This window comes from Carassius auratus, linkage group LG28B, assembly GCF_003368295.1.
Source record: "Carassius auratus strain Wakin linkage group LG28B, ASM336829v1, whole genome shotgun sequence".
NCBI classification, from domain to species: domain Eukaryota; kingdom Metazoa; phylum Chordata; class Actinopteri; order Cypriniformes; family Cyprinidae; genus Carassius; species Carassius auratus.
The window spans coordinates 1,386,700-1,401,317 of NC_039293.1; the positions used below are offsets into that span (position 1 = coordinate 1,386,700).

The 14,618-nt window shown below is 37.6% G+C and overlaps 2 protein-coding genes across 2 annotated transcripts in view; both read right to left on the reverse strand.

Moving 5' to 3' along the window:
• Nucleotides 1-1,064: 1,064 nt before the first annotated feature.
• Nucleotides 1,065-3,522, reverse strand: LOC113067685 (C-factor-like). Its single transcript, XM_026240080.1, has 6 exons — nucleotides 3,267-3,522; nucleotides 3,124-3,178; nucleotides 2,741-2,928; nucleotides 2,273-2,434; nucleotides 2,044-2,154; nucleotides 1,065-1,387 (listed from the first exon to the last, which is right to left on the reverse strand). The coding sequence occupies exons 1-6, from the start codon at nucleotides 3,411-3,413 to the stop codon at nucleotides 1,274-1,276; spliced, it is 777 nt and encodes a 258-aa protein (XP_026095865.1). The 5' UTR covers nucleotides 3,414-3,522; the 3' UTR covers nucleotides 1,065-1,273.
• A 4,953-nt stretch (nucleotides 3,523-8,475) lies between these two features.
• LOC113067688 (potassium channel subfamily T member 2-like) overlaps nucleotides 8,476-14,618 on the reverse strand; it is a 62,077-nt gene continuing 55,934 nt past the window's right edge. The window contains exons 23-30 of the mRNA XM_026240082.1: nucleotides 13,848-13,982; nucleotides 13,660-13,771; nucleotides 13,461-13,562; nucleotides 12,539-12,622; nucleotides 12,013-12,141; nucleotides 11,584-11,929; nucleotides 10,825-10,909; nucleotides 8,476-10,639 (exon numbers count right to left, since the gene is read on the reverse strand). Of these exons, the coding sequence (XP_026095867.1) occupies nucleotides 10,522-10,639; nucleotides 10,825-10,909; nucleotides 11,584-11,929; nucleotides 12,013-12,141; nucleotides 12,539-12,622; nucleotides 13,461-13,562; nucleotides 13,660-13,771; nucleotides 13,848-13,982 (1,111 nt within the window). The 3' untranslated portion in view covers nucleotides 8,476-10,521. The remainder of the gene's footprint in view (nucleotides 10,640-10,824; nucleotides 10,910-11,583; nucleotides 11,930-12,012; nucleotides 12,142-12,538; nucleotides 12,623-13,460; nucleotides 13,563-13,659; nucleotides 13,772-13,847; nucleotides 13,983-14,618) is intronic.

The following is a 14,618-nucleotide window of genomic DNA, read 5'->3' on the forward strand; positions in this document are numbered from 1 at the left end:
TATGTCCCAAACCATAGCCTACAGAAAACCTGTTTGCTTTGAATAAACATAATTTACTATTTTTTATATTAATTTTTTCCATCGTGGAAAAATTCTGATTGACTGCAGAAAAATGTTGCATAAGCTATTATAGAAAAAAAGCCTTTACTCTCTTCCAGCCAAGGGTGAAGTCATCATGTACATTAACATTGTGTGGATTTGACTCAGGATTTTAAACAGCTCTGCGCTTTTTATACCGTGTGCGACTGCCTTTTACTCTTCTGTCTCTTGCAACCAACATCATATTCTCTTTATATTCAACGTAAATATACATGCCGGCACATGTCCAAATAACATCTTGTTTCTGAGGAGTGGAATCTCTTGATCCATCTCACCACAAGGAAACCGCACCCCACTTTATTTTGGATACTTTCCTCGTTTCATTCCCTTTTTTGGTCTAGTTATGTTTATATTATGTTACATAAACGTGACGTCTGTCTTAAGAGAGAAAAAAAATGTAATTGTGAACGGATGTAGATCGAGTGGAGCTATGCTTTATTTCAGCTTGACCTGTAGCAGTAGATTAATGCTGCTAGTTCAGTTATTGAAAGCTTAATAAAGCAGAAGCAAAAACTACCCGGTCAAGAAATTGATTTCTAGCAATTATGTCAACCTTTCAAGACACGAGCTTGAGGTTTTTAATCAATATCCTTCTGTTGAAACCATCAGTCCACATCATTTCAGTTTAAGTAAACTGTTTAATAGCAATTTAATTTAATTCAATTCAATAGCTTTTGTTGAAAACAAAAAAGAAAGGTATATATGTTTATATGCATGTATGTATAATGAGTGCTAAATTCTGAGATGGTTGATTATCACTCTGTGACCTATTCTCATCTTTCACCTATTTGTATTTTTGTTCAGCCTAGCTGCTGCTTTCTCTAAGATTTATGTTTTATACCTGTTATACATACTGCACAACAGATGGGTTTTATTTAACTTACCTAACTGAATCTGAACTTCATCTGTGCATGCTATTGCTAATCAGAGTCATGCAACATATACAGTAAAAAAGAGACAGTAGTGCTTCATTGAGTGTTTTATTGTATAAAAAGTATAAAATTATCACTTGTCTCCCATAAACCCTTGAGGCCTGAAATTAAAGATATACTCTACCCTTCAAACTTGCATGAGGTTTTCCTTATTGGGTGAAGTATCCCTTGTGACCTTTAACTTATCCCTAAGTGCTTATGATTTGGTATGCCCTTCTATTAAAAAGTGACCTTGAACTTGTTCACCAGGTCACAGTTTCTCCAGTGTAGTCCAGGAATCCTCCATGATGCTTCTCAGTGAGGCTGCCAATCACACGCAGCATCCCCTCCACACTATCTTTTGATTCAAGTGTTGCCTAGTGGAAATAAAAACATGTATTTATTAGCATACTAACAATATATATATAAAATGTTGCTGCAAGCTGCAATTAAAGCATAACCAAACCAGTTCAAGGCATGTTTTGAATGGTTTTGTGGGGTCATATCACTCTCAGCAAATGAAGGAAAACTAGTTTTAACACTATGAGATTCATGGCTTTATAACTTTTGGCCAGTAGGTGATGATATCATCAAATTTACATTATTCTCAGGGCAATGTGCCTTAAGCAAACAGAAAACTTTATTTTAGCATGCAAAATCATTAAAAAAAAAAAAAAAAAAAAAAAAAAAAAAAAATATATATATATATATATATATATATATATATATATATATATATATATATATATATATATATATATATATATATATAATGCATGAAGCTTTAGTTGAGCTAAAAAAAAAACTTCTGCCCATTTTGGCTAGTAACTTTCTCATTTCATGCAAACTGTTTTGAATATCAAAATAATTTTCCACCTGGCATAGTCATAAAGGTATGACTAAAACTTCACAAAGACACACTTAAAGGTGTGGTCTAAAGAACGTTTGTATGGCAATGAAAGAAGTGTGTTTTGAAACTGGAAATCAAAAGCACATGGTGCAACAGAGCGTGACTTGAGAGATCAACACTCACATCATCTCCACCCAGTTCAGTTTTCACCCATCCCGGGTGAAGGGCCATGCAGAGGATCTCATCCGCCTTAAACTCTTCCGCAGCTAACACAGTCAGCATGTTAAAACCTGCCTGATAGGTAAACATAACATTTGAGGTGTTCATCAGCTCATTGTGCATTCAATGCTGTTTAGACATGCATTGAGTGGAGTTAGGCTTTATCTAGTGCCTTAGCATTACATTGGTGTACCTTGCTCACTCCATATGGCAACGTTGGGAAGTGACTGTATATGGAAGGCATTCTGGTCATGGATCCCGCCACAGAGGAGATGTTGATGACAGCTGCTTTATTACTCGACATTCCTGGAGTCCCGCTCGCTTTTGCTGCCATTTGTAGATACGGTAGATATTCCTACAAAAAAAATAAATAAAATAATTATGTACGTAATTTTGACACATAAATGAGTGTTAAAATGACTCATCTGTCATTTCACTATTGTAGAAATAGTCTCGAATAGCCATTGACTGATTGACGGGAATGTTGTGATTCATTAATAAACAGAAACGTGTTGCCTAATCAGTGCAATAATCAAAATCAACACTGATCGAGAAAGCGGTAGCATACTTTAATAATGTCACAGCAGTGTGTTTTTGGACTTGCTGGTCTGATCAGTTTATTATTATTTATTTTGTAGCTCTTAATGATGCATCACATTACCCTAATGATTAATAAGGGTCCTATCACGTTGGTGTTGAAGGTGTTTTTCATGTCTTCAACACTACTGGTCTGAATGGTGCCATTTGCCACAATTCCAGCATTATTCACAAGCAGGTTCAAACCACTGTTTCCCAGAAGAGATCCCACTTTCTTTGCAGAATCTTTGACACTGGACGGATCATCAGCATCTAAAATGAACAACAAATATTAGTGCTAAAGTATCGAGCAATGAAATGGTATTCAAGAAACATCGAAAAATATATTTGAAATTCTCAAAAGAAAAAAAAAATATATATATATATATATATATATATATTATATATATATATATATATATATACAAGGAAATTTTAAATAAAAAAATAGGACACATGCACATTTACCAAGACGTATGATAGTTATAGCACTTGGATGTTTTTTCACCAGTTCTCTCAATGCCTTTATGAAGAAATAATGCATAATTAAACAAGGCACATTATAATTTCTCCCGATGTATTTCTGTTTGTGTTAGTTATGCATAACTCACCTCAGACTTCGGCCCGTCTGGGTCACGACAGGTAGCAAAGATATGCTGTTTGGGAAAAGAGTTCTCAGACAGCTGCTTAACAATTTCCAAGCCTAGACCCCGGTTAGCTCCAGTGATCAAGATTTTGCAAGCTTTCACTACTGCCATGTTCTGCTAAAGGCTGCTTCTACTCTGTCTGCATGAAAAAGTGTTTTGTGTGTAGGCTATGTAAACGCATGTGTAACTCAATGCCACTGCTACATTATGTAATATGCTGCAATTGAGGATGTGGCAGAAAGATTGCATCCCCCATATTTAGCTCCACCCCATCACTTTAATGGACGCCCTTTACCAGAATCTTTGTGGCACAGTGCTGATCCCAGAAGAGGATAGTTTTTCCATGACCACACACATCTTTTCATTAATGGAGATGAACTTGTCAATTCTGTTTACTCTATATAGTTACTGCCGGACTGTCCTGTGACAATATAATGGACCAGAAGACCAAATGAATGATGGAGGAGTCATATCTTCTTATAACTTCTTTTGTATTGGTGCAGCATTCTCAATTTAACTATTTGCAAATGAATTGTTTTAATAAAGTTCAGTCCAAATTCAATAAAACCATAACTAATGGCTGAGAGCTGAGCCGTCTCTGTACCATTTCTTCTTCACTTCCTCTCATTCACTCGCAGGGAACTCACCGCGAGGACACCGTGCCCCACTTTTATTTTGGATAATCCACCCGGACATTTCATTCCCCCTTCTGGAGTGTTATGTTGTATTATGTTGCGTAAACACCTCCTGGAGGCCTGAGGCCATACCCACTGTGTCTGTCTGTCTTCAGAGGATAGCTCACAGATAGCTCATGTAAACAACAGATGCTAACAGAGTAAAGGAATGCGGTCAGTTCGATTATTAATAGTGACTGCCTGTGGAAAGTTGTAGCTTGAAATTAAAGCGCAGCAGCAGCCTGTGCAAGGTCGTACAGAAAACAAAAGACACGACAAACACTAAAACTGAATTTCCCGACTGTAAATACAAAGCTGTCAGTCAGAAGTATGCAGCTATCCTAGATACTGCTGCCATGATTTGGTGTGTTGTCCACCACAACCATCATTAATAAATAAATAGTTTAGGGAAAGGGAAAGTTTCTGGTTTTCGTTGGCTCAATCTATATTTTCTCTGCATTGTTGATTGTCGTTTCAGAGAATTATTCTAAGCAGAACATGTTGAATCTAAAAAAAAAAAAAAACCCTCTGTTTATATATGATGAAGTTTATGTCACTGAATGTGAAAAACAAGGCTTTTGCCCACATCAGTGATAGTCTGAGCTGGAGAAGCCATGAGGAACAGCAGTACCGTTATCAGCCTCTTGGTGGTGACCTCGGTCAAGTGAAACACTGCATTGTTTGCAGAACAGACAGGACTATATATATTGCATATTATACATAACTGAAAGGAATACATGGCGGACTAGGCCAGGGTTCTCCAAAGCCTCAGGCCCAAGATGACCTCTTAAATTTAGTTAAACTTGACAGTAATGAAGAGTAAATGTTGGAGATTGTTCTTGACCTCAAAATGTGTCACTTTCTATTAGAGCGTTAAATATAACCTGTGTTATGAGGGCCAAAGGCCTCTGTGATTTTTATGAAATAAATACATTTTATAAAACAAATGTAAAAAATGTGTCTGCTAAACAGCGTGCTGTTTCTCAGTAAGACTGTCAATGACACACAACACCCCCACCACCACACTTTTTAGTTTCTAGTGAATAACCATTGAATCACACACAATTAAAATAGTGTATTATTGTCCAGGAGAGACAATCTTTTGTGATTCTGTTTGGGTTTTGGGACTCCTGGGTCATTTGAATGAAAAACATTCTTCACACTAAATCTTCACACTGCAACTTTATAACTCTACCTTATTAGAAATGATTATAAACCTGATTATAAACTTTTCAAATGTCCTCAATAAACAAATTGTGTATTCTCTTTTGGGTTCTCATAGTCCCCCAGGATAAATTGATGCAATGCATTTTAAATGCTAAGATTCTCTGTATTGGTAGAAACACTACAGAAGTACACTCCCGGCAGTTGTTTATAGTCTCATTTGTAATGTTTTTCTCCAGTGTGTATTTGCAAGGGGTAAATTGGCCCCAAACTAAATTATAGTTACTAGAATGGATTAAAGTCATGCTGACAGTTTCAATAATATCTCAACTGGGGTTTAATTAAGTCAGAGATGCATATGAAAATCTAGATTTACTGTATCTCCCCCATTGTCAGTTCTCACACATCCTGGGTCAATGGAAATACAGAGGATCTCATCTGCTTTTAACTCTATAGTGGTATATAGCTCCAGTCATGCTGGTGTTGAAGGCATAGATCATGTCCTTAACAGTGGCGATCAGCATAGATTTTGGTGGCAACACGGCAGTGTTATTTACAAGCAAGTTCAAGCTGATCTTCCCCAGTTGAGAACCCTTTATGATTATGCAAGGATCAGCAACATCAGATCTGTTCTGAACAAATATGGTGATATGCTATTTGAAAAGTAAAACTAGGAGCTCAGTGGTGACAACAATGGCTGTCGACCAAATAGTGCAGTTTATATGGACAAAGACAATAGAATACCCTTAAATGGACTTTGATATGGAGCAGAGTTGACTCCGCACCCCACATATTAAACAAACACATTGGCAGGATTCTATAAAGAATATTAATGCTTGGATGCTTTCCAAAAAGCTGTAGTTTTTATATCAGATATACTGTGTCAGGGGTAAGAGTAGAGGCCGACAACGACTTTATTGCAGCTTTGCAGACTGAAGCAAAGTCCATTTTTAGAAAAGTCAGCCCATGCTGCTGGGCGGGTGTTCTATGAAGGCAAGATGCACATAACCACAGAAGCTCTTTCAATAAAATCACCAGAACTGTTGGCTTAGAAATTAAAATCACAAATGCTGATATAATCTGTATCGGCTCACCTGACTCTTCCTGATCCCTTTGCTCTTTTGACTGTCCTCAGCCCACTGGCTCCACTGGAGAGGCCAGTCTTTTGGCCATTTATATAGATCGCGATCCTCAGTGTATCAGTGCATTTTGACCTTCCAGCTCTAGCCTACTTTTAAAATATTGTTTTCTATAGGAATTCAAAACATAAAAATCTGGACTGCAGTTCCATAAGTAGGCTACTAGTTTGTTTATTTTTGTATAGTTCCATCTTTCAGTTCTATATTCAAATTCAAATATTCAAATAATTAGCTGAATATTCTGTTAATTTTTGGAATATCTGTTTCATATTGTATTACACAGCAGTCATGTTTGTATAATGAGTGCTACATTCTGTGATGGCTGACTCAGAAAACTGATTTCCTGCATGTCTTTCGTGTGACTCTGTGGCCTCCTCTCACCTTTGATTGCTGCTTTTCACCGATATTATTTTTTGTTCGGCCTACAACAAAAAAATTATATATGTTTTACCTGTTATACTTGTTATACATGCCTTTATTCAACATCTTTGTCTGATTAAACAAAGTGTGGAATTGGTAAGCACTTTTTTTCAATATTTGTGTTAGACTTAGATCAGACGTTATCCCATCTGAGTCACATCAGGCAGCAAACATGTGTTCTCAGGGAGTTTCTTAACCATTTCTAAACCCAAGCCCCAGTTGGCCCTAGTCATCATGATTTTGCATGCTTTCACTGCTGCCATATTGTGTTAGTCAGCTTCTGTCACCTACTCTGCCCCACCTATGCTTTTTATACAACTCAAGTTAACTCCACACCCATACTGCACTGGGGTATTGTACTCATGCAGCATGTATGACAGAGAACATTATAAATGATATGATCAGAGGGTGAAACAATAAAACCAAGATGACAGTTTTGTATTCTATCAACACGAATACTAAAGTGACTGCTTGTTATTGCAACAATAGTGATAGTACACATGGGTGGGACATAGTGGTTGCTTATTCAAATAAAGGTGAAGTCTCTGTGAAAACTTAAATAGAAAACCTTCATATGTAATACAGTGTGGCATGGTATATTTATAAAAAAAAAAAAACCTTTTCATGGTAAACAGTTTGTTTAGTGTGGATTTGGAAACCCAAGAAGAGCATTGCAATAATGCAAGAAAAGGCAAAGATGTTTCTTCTTCTTGCTGCTTTTGTTGAGTTCTGTTGTGCAGCTTTTAGGTGTTAATACTTGGCAGCATTCGGCAGAATCATGGTTTCCTCTATTTCTTCCAGTGATTAAGAAATGGCCTCTTTTTTTGGAACTTGACTGATTTTGTCCAAGCACAGTCCATTTGAGTCCTGCCATTGCTTTTCAAAGAAAGATCTTGATTCTTCGCCTCTTGCTGCGTTATTCATCATCTGCCAGTATTCTGTTGGTTATTGGGACCCTTTCTGTTTCTTGACCTGGTTTTGTAGCCTCTGGCTTCACAGGATCAGACCCTGCAGCTTGGACCCCGGAGGGTCTAGTACCAAGCTGGCCATTTTTTTTTTCACAGCTCTCTTCTTCTCCGTCCTTATGAAATGGTCCAAGTGCATCAGCTACCATCTTCACAATGTAAACAAAAATCTAGAAACTGTATTGATAATAAGCATGCTGATCATACTCTCATGTGTATTTAAAATTACAATCATCTATTTCAGTTTTTAGACAGAAACCATTCATTTACCATAGGGATAATTAAGAAATTGAAACAAGGCCACTATCCTGTAGAGTTTAACTTTAAACCATAATTAAGCACACAGATAATCACGGTCTCCAGGATTGATAGAAACTTCCAGGCAGGTATTTTTAACTGGTTAGAGGTTGACACGTGTCCTAGAGCACCCTTTTCACCAGTAGAACCGTAACTGCAACACATCAAAACATGACTTTTATTTAAAGCTGTGTCATTCACCGCTGAAACAGTGAGAATAATGGAACATGTGTTGGAGTGCTGTTTGCAGTTTAATTATACTGAGTAATTCTCTCTGTTTACCAAATTATGAGTTCAGTTCATTTAAAGAGAAAAGTGCGTGAGCTGGTCAGATTCAACTCTAAAAATATCCCTATTAATGTGTAGGCTGCGTACAGTATTTACATTTGAAAAACGGGTCATTGTTCTGGAAAACTGAATTTTTGGAAAAGGGTGCGTGGGTGAGATGCTTTGTTTGACGTGCTTGGCAACCCTTCGGTGAATTCACACATGGAAGCATGAGAGACAAGTCATCGGTTTGGTTGATTTTATTATGCTCGTGTGTTTGAATGGCACTGAATCAAGGCAAAAGTGCATCGTCATCACAGAGCTGCAGGACGGTACATTCTCGCTCACGCCTGTACTCCATGGCAGGACGAACAAACCCTTGGTCTTTACATGCATGTTCTTTAGCATGCATGCCAGCAACAGGATATTATACTGAAAAATGGCAAAAACAGGCAGAAACATTGAACATTCAATAATTGAAGGGGGAATAAAACAAACTCACAAACCCAAAGCTTGAACAGATGATCTTATCAAAGCAAAGATCAAACAGAGACTTTTTACAGAAAGAATTACATTTTCTTTAAAGATGATGACTTGACTTGTTCCTAAAGCCTCCTCCGAGAATAACCAACAGATGTCGTGGTAAACGAATGAGAAAGATTGTAGATCAATCATTTGGTTCAATGGATATTTGATAAGATGCTTTTCGGCAGATTGCAAAGCAATATGCAAGTCCAGAGACAGTTGAACGGTAGAAAACATTCACAAAACGTACAAGCTCTGCCTTTCTTGGTCCTCAGAGCGGCTGACAAGACACTGAATCTACATGACACAGAGCAACAGAGATCAAACTCTGTCCATGGACATATGGCAGCGTGTTCCTTTGGAGGTCCAAGTTAAGATTGGCAGTGCTGGCTATTCAACATACATTCACATGCACAGAGACTAACACAAGGTACATCATAAATGCACTTACGTGGCCTCGGCTGTCTGGCATCAAAAATAATTTGACGCACAAAATCAAATGTAAATGAATTCTTCCAAAGGTCCATGCTTTGGAAAGTCCTTTAGTAAGAAAATAAGGATTAGATTACACTGTAAAAAGTGATTTGTTGCTTAAATATACAAAAGTTTGGAATCCATCTGTATTCTTTGGAGTGCTTTATTATTAATCCGATTGTTACAATAATTGTCATTGTTAATATGACTGATATATTGTTCGTTTTGTGTAATCTTGACGAATTAAAAAGTGTAGACAGTAAATATTCGATAAACTAGGAGTATTTTAAAACTTTATTTTATGTTTATGTTTTAATGTTCCCTGTTTGTAACCCAGTTGCTTTGTCTGGAAATTCAATCATATATTTTAATCTTACTGTGTATCTAAAGTAAATTATTATCACTATGTGTGTTTTTCCCTGGGAATCAAAGCTATGAGCATTCCTTGACCTACAAAAACACAAATTGTGGTGTAGAATCTGTTAAAAGAATTAGAATTATGGATGACCCGTGCCTAAAAGATGGCGTTTTCATCTTGAAAAATCACTCTTGGTTTGTACAGACTCTTTTGTTTTATACACTGAGAGCTTTTATCTTTTACATGTGAAAGGATCATTTAAGATACATTAGATAAACCTTAAAGTTTAACATTCTACCTCCTGTTATTTACAGAATCATACTTAAACTTAAGTTAACGTAGTTTGGTGAGGATTGTACAAGTTATATTAGAAGTCACTTTATTGTACTACTGGGGCAAAGCATGAGCCTGAAACATTTACTGAAAAAAAAAAAAAAAAATCCAAAAGTGCTTATAATAAGCAGGCATGGCAATATTGTTTTTATTTATTTTAACCATGTTCTTAAGAGAAAAATTATAAAAAATGAAGCCTACTTTTAGGACCATTATGATTGTGACAATTACAGTTACCATATATTAATGGAATATTTTAATGGAAAATAAGTCATTTTTTAGACTATGTGAAACGAGCTTCAAATTCCAAAATTGCATTCCAAAATGAAACAAATATATTTAATTGTCATTCTTATTTTGGCTCTTGAAAAGAATCCATTAGCTGATTCAATGAAAGCTTAAAAAATTGTGTTTAATTGACTATTTAACATGAAAGTTGATTGAAGGCAACTGAAAACTAGATCACTTTTTACAGTGTATGTTAGCTCACCGTCCACTCAGCACAGGTATTCATCTCTCTCTCTCAACCGTACACAAACACATATGTACTGTATAAGAATGTCCCCATCTTCTCGTTCTGCTGGTGGCCTGTGGTGCTTGTGTTTATAGATGAGTGCTGTCCTGTGTGTCAAATCTGTGTCCCTCCGCCGGCCCTGCGCTGGGCTTGCGCCCGCCGGCCTGGTTAGGCACTGGTGACAGAAGGTCTGGTCTGATCAGATACCTGCAGGAATGACCACATTCATTGTGCTCAGTCCAGATTTGTTGCACAAACAGCCACATGAGTGTTTCCTGAACCGAATACAATACTCTTAACAAGCATAAAAATATATGGCATGCACAAATTTTGCATTAAACTATCATGCCAAAATGCCTTAAAATGTTATCTTGTGATGTCATTGTACTCACACGACATCATGGAGCTCCAGGCGTGTGTCAGGTGAAGGGTTGATAAGAATATAAGACAGTCTGTTGCCCTGGTCTGTCATCCCATCTAACATGAGAAGAGCAGGACAAAGGACTATAAATTACAATCTAAACACAACTATAAACATACAGAATGGGAACAGACGATTCATTTTGTAAACTGAACTGAAGGAAGTATCAAGCTCAGAGTATCAGGATCAGAAAACAATGTAATATATTTTATTACAATAATTATTGTTATGTTCTTTTATACTGCTACATGTACACTACTGTTTAAAAGTTTGTTTTCATATTTTAAAGTCTCCAATGCTCACCAAGACTGCATTTATTTGACCAAACATATATTAATATTATGCAATATCATTAAAATTCTAAATATTTTTTTTCCCATTTGAATATATTTCAAAATGAAATGTATTCCTGTGATGCAAAGCTGTATTTCAGCATCATTACTTACAGTCTTCAGTGTCACATGATCTTTCAGAAATCATTCTGAAATGCTGGTTCCCTGCTTATGAAGTATTTCTTAAGTTGAAAATAGTTATGCCGATTAATATTTTTGTGGAAATCAATCCCTTTACTCCCTTGCTTTTATGAATAAAAAAAAGCGTTTAAATCATCTGTTTGATTATAAATGTATTTACTGTCACATTTGATCATCAAAACCTTTGATTTACATAGATATTAGATATGCAATATATTTTTAGCTACAGTGTATCACCCAGCGGTGTGCACACTCACTAAATCCAGATGGGGAGAGCCCCAGGTGCTTCATGCGTGTGCGGACCAAAGCGTTGAGCTCCTGTCTCTCGGAGCGGCGGAACAGACTGAGTCTCTGCTGGCTGATGCGCTCGGCGGCGCTCCCCACTCCCTTGGCCCCGCTGGACCCCCGTCCACCTTTACGACTCAACCGCCGCGCCCACTGCATGCTCTTCCTCCTCAGGAGCGGGTGGTCCACGGCCTGTGATGATGAGGAGGAGGGAGGCTCGGACGAGGTGGAGTTACGGTGAAGACCGGAGCGGCAGAGCAGAGGCTCGCGCGGTTCACGCGTATCCTCGTAGTCCTCCACCGTGATGGACACCTGAGACTGAAACAACCACACAGTGGACTCATTCCTCCATCGAAACGGATTAATAGCAAGAAATGATGGAAAGATGCACAAGCAGGTACCTCTGAGACGGGCAGTTTATGCGCTTCAGTGCGGTAGATGCCGATGGGAATGTCTCCTGTCGACGAGCACAGCTTCTGGTAAAGACGGCCATAAGTGCGAATCCACAAATCCTCCTCTGTGATCTTCATCTAGAAGGAACATGAAAGTGAAAAGAAAAAAGAAAAGTGAGTGAAGTGACATACAGCCAAGTATGGTGACCCATACTCAAAATATATGCTCTGCATTTAACCCATCCAAAGTGCACACACACACACCGTGAAAACACACCCGGAGCAGTGGGCAACCATTTATGCTGCGGCGCCCGGGGAGCAGTTGGGGGTTCAGTGTCTTGCTCAAGGACACCTAAGTCGTGGTATTGCCGGCCCGAGACTCAAACCCACAACCTTAGGGTTAGGAGTCAAACTCTCTAACCATTAGGCCATGACTTCCCATTCAGGGCAATATCATCTTCATTATCATCAATATCATACATTTCATTATGACCGCTATCATTATTGGCATATTGATTTGAGTGAGTGCACTCACAGCACACAGGAAGCCAGATCCAGGCATGGAGTCGAGACCTAGCAGCAGTCTGGTGATGGAGATCATGTAGTCCTTCACAAAGGACTGAAACACATACAAAAGATGAAATCAGACACTAATGAATCTGCAAGTATTTCAGTCATTCTGTGACCCTTGAGGGGCAGGGTAGACTCCATATTAAATAGATGTGAAAGAAAGTTATCTGAGGAACAGTGTTCAATAGCTATTGTTGAGTATAAGTGATGAGAATGGGAAGGAATTAAATTACATTTCCTCTTCAGATTGATTCAAACTCATTGACTCATGAGTTTGAGGCAGAGCTTCAAGACTTTTTAACTCATTGATTGGAAAAGCAGCCCACAGGAGTATCAGTAATAATGTAGTGTATATAGGCTATATATAATAAATATTGTTCAGAAATATTGGTAAATTGGCAAGACATTGTGTTCAGAGTTATGATTAAATTAAATTAAATTGAAATCTGAAAATTGCACATCCTATGCATTTGATTGGAACTCAGTGCAGCTTCTGTACTATTTTCCAATGGAAATGAATGACTTCCATTCTTTCATCGCTTGTCAATACTGGAAAATCAGCTTAGCTCATTCTATGACACTGTAATTTGACAAGGAACTTTTTTTTTTGGAAGCATAAATGTGTTTGTATATCAATTATAGCAGTGAAAAATGTAAAATACAAACATGAACAATTATTAAAGCATGAATCACAGTCACTCAGTATGACAATTCCTGAAATGGTTTCCCACACATCACATTTATATTTGTATTTGGCCAGAGACAAAGTATGTGCGAAAGCGTATGGTCAATATTATTTATATTAATTTCATTACGTATTTACATAATGAAAGAAAGAAAAAAAACCTATAGTTTAGTCATGTGTGGATCACCTGCAATGTAGTTACCTGATACAGCAGAGTGTCTAACATACTGACACTAAACACCTTCCCAGCTGCAAACGGTAATCTGAACATGAACACCAGGTTAGAGCCTCTCTCTCTCTCTTTCTACAGCACAAATGGAGCAAAAGATGAGATATCAAGTAATATTAGACTGTTTAGAAAAGGTAAATGTGTTTTATACTGTACTGTATTCGTGTCTCACCTTCTCCAGTTTGGAGAGAGCTAGAGAATAGTGGTCTTTCACTTTGAACTGCATGAAGCGCATGTTGGCCGGGTGGGTGAGTTCAGTAATGATACTGAGAGCTGGAAAAAGCCTTTGAGAAACAGCGAGGAGAGAGTGTCAAGTCCCCAGATGTTTCAAGCTGAAGACGTACACGTGGAAGGACCTACCTGAAGAGCGTCTGAACATTAACAATGGTCTTGGCATCAGCCATGTAATCCTCCTCAGCGATCATGGAGCTCTCTTTGTCCACCACAACCATGGTGTCAGCAAACGTCACGCCACAACGCAGAAGACTATCCAAACTGCACACACAAAGTGTTGAGAAATTGGTAAAATGTCACAGAGACACTTAAACTACAGACAACAGAACTGAAAAAAGCAGTGAATTAATGAACAAAAACTAATATTTTGATAATCCTTCATGCCTGTAAAGATACTTTATTTAGGTATTCCTAGATTTAAGACATAATGACTGTTTTCAAACAGGTTTCCAGATTCATACCTTTCCTTAACCCTTGCTCAATAATACTTTTTTTAAGGACCTGTTTACAACTTGGTATTAAAATGCATTTTGGTTGATAGGATCACAAGTAGACGAGAGAGAAACATTCCCCTGTACGCTTGCTGTTTAAATCTGTCTCTTTTGTTAAATTTTGACCATTTTCGACCACAATTTCTATGAGGGGATTGTCTATGGACAGCATACAGTATGATGCTTAGGTATGTTTTGAGGTTTAAGCTGGTCCTTAGTTTGTCATGAGCTGGTTTAAGTGGGTCATGAAATGGTTATAAGCTGGTATAAACTACTGTATTTTTCGGACTATAAGTCACACCTGAGTATAAGTCGCATCAGTCCAAAAATACGTCATGATGAGGAAAAAAAACATATATAAGTCGCACTGGACTTTAAGAGGGCGCTCTATGTTTTCAGTGTAGAC

Bases quoted from the DNA above. Each gene is read 5' to 3' on its own strand.
- LOC113067685 (XM_026240080.1), bottom strand. From the start codon at position 3,413: ATGGCAGTAGTGAAAGCTTGCAAAATCTTGATCACTGGAGCTAACCGG. The intron at 3,179-3,266 runs GTGAGTTATGCA...TTCTTCATAAAG, and splicing joins CAGACGGGCCGAAGTCTGAG to GCATTGAGAGAACTGGTGAA. The intron at 2,929-3,123 runs GTAAATGTGCAT...TGTTCATTTTAG, and splicing joins TATAACTATCATACGTCTTG to ATGCTGATGATCCGTCCAGT.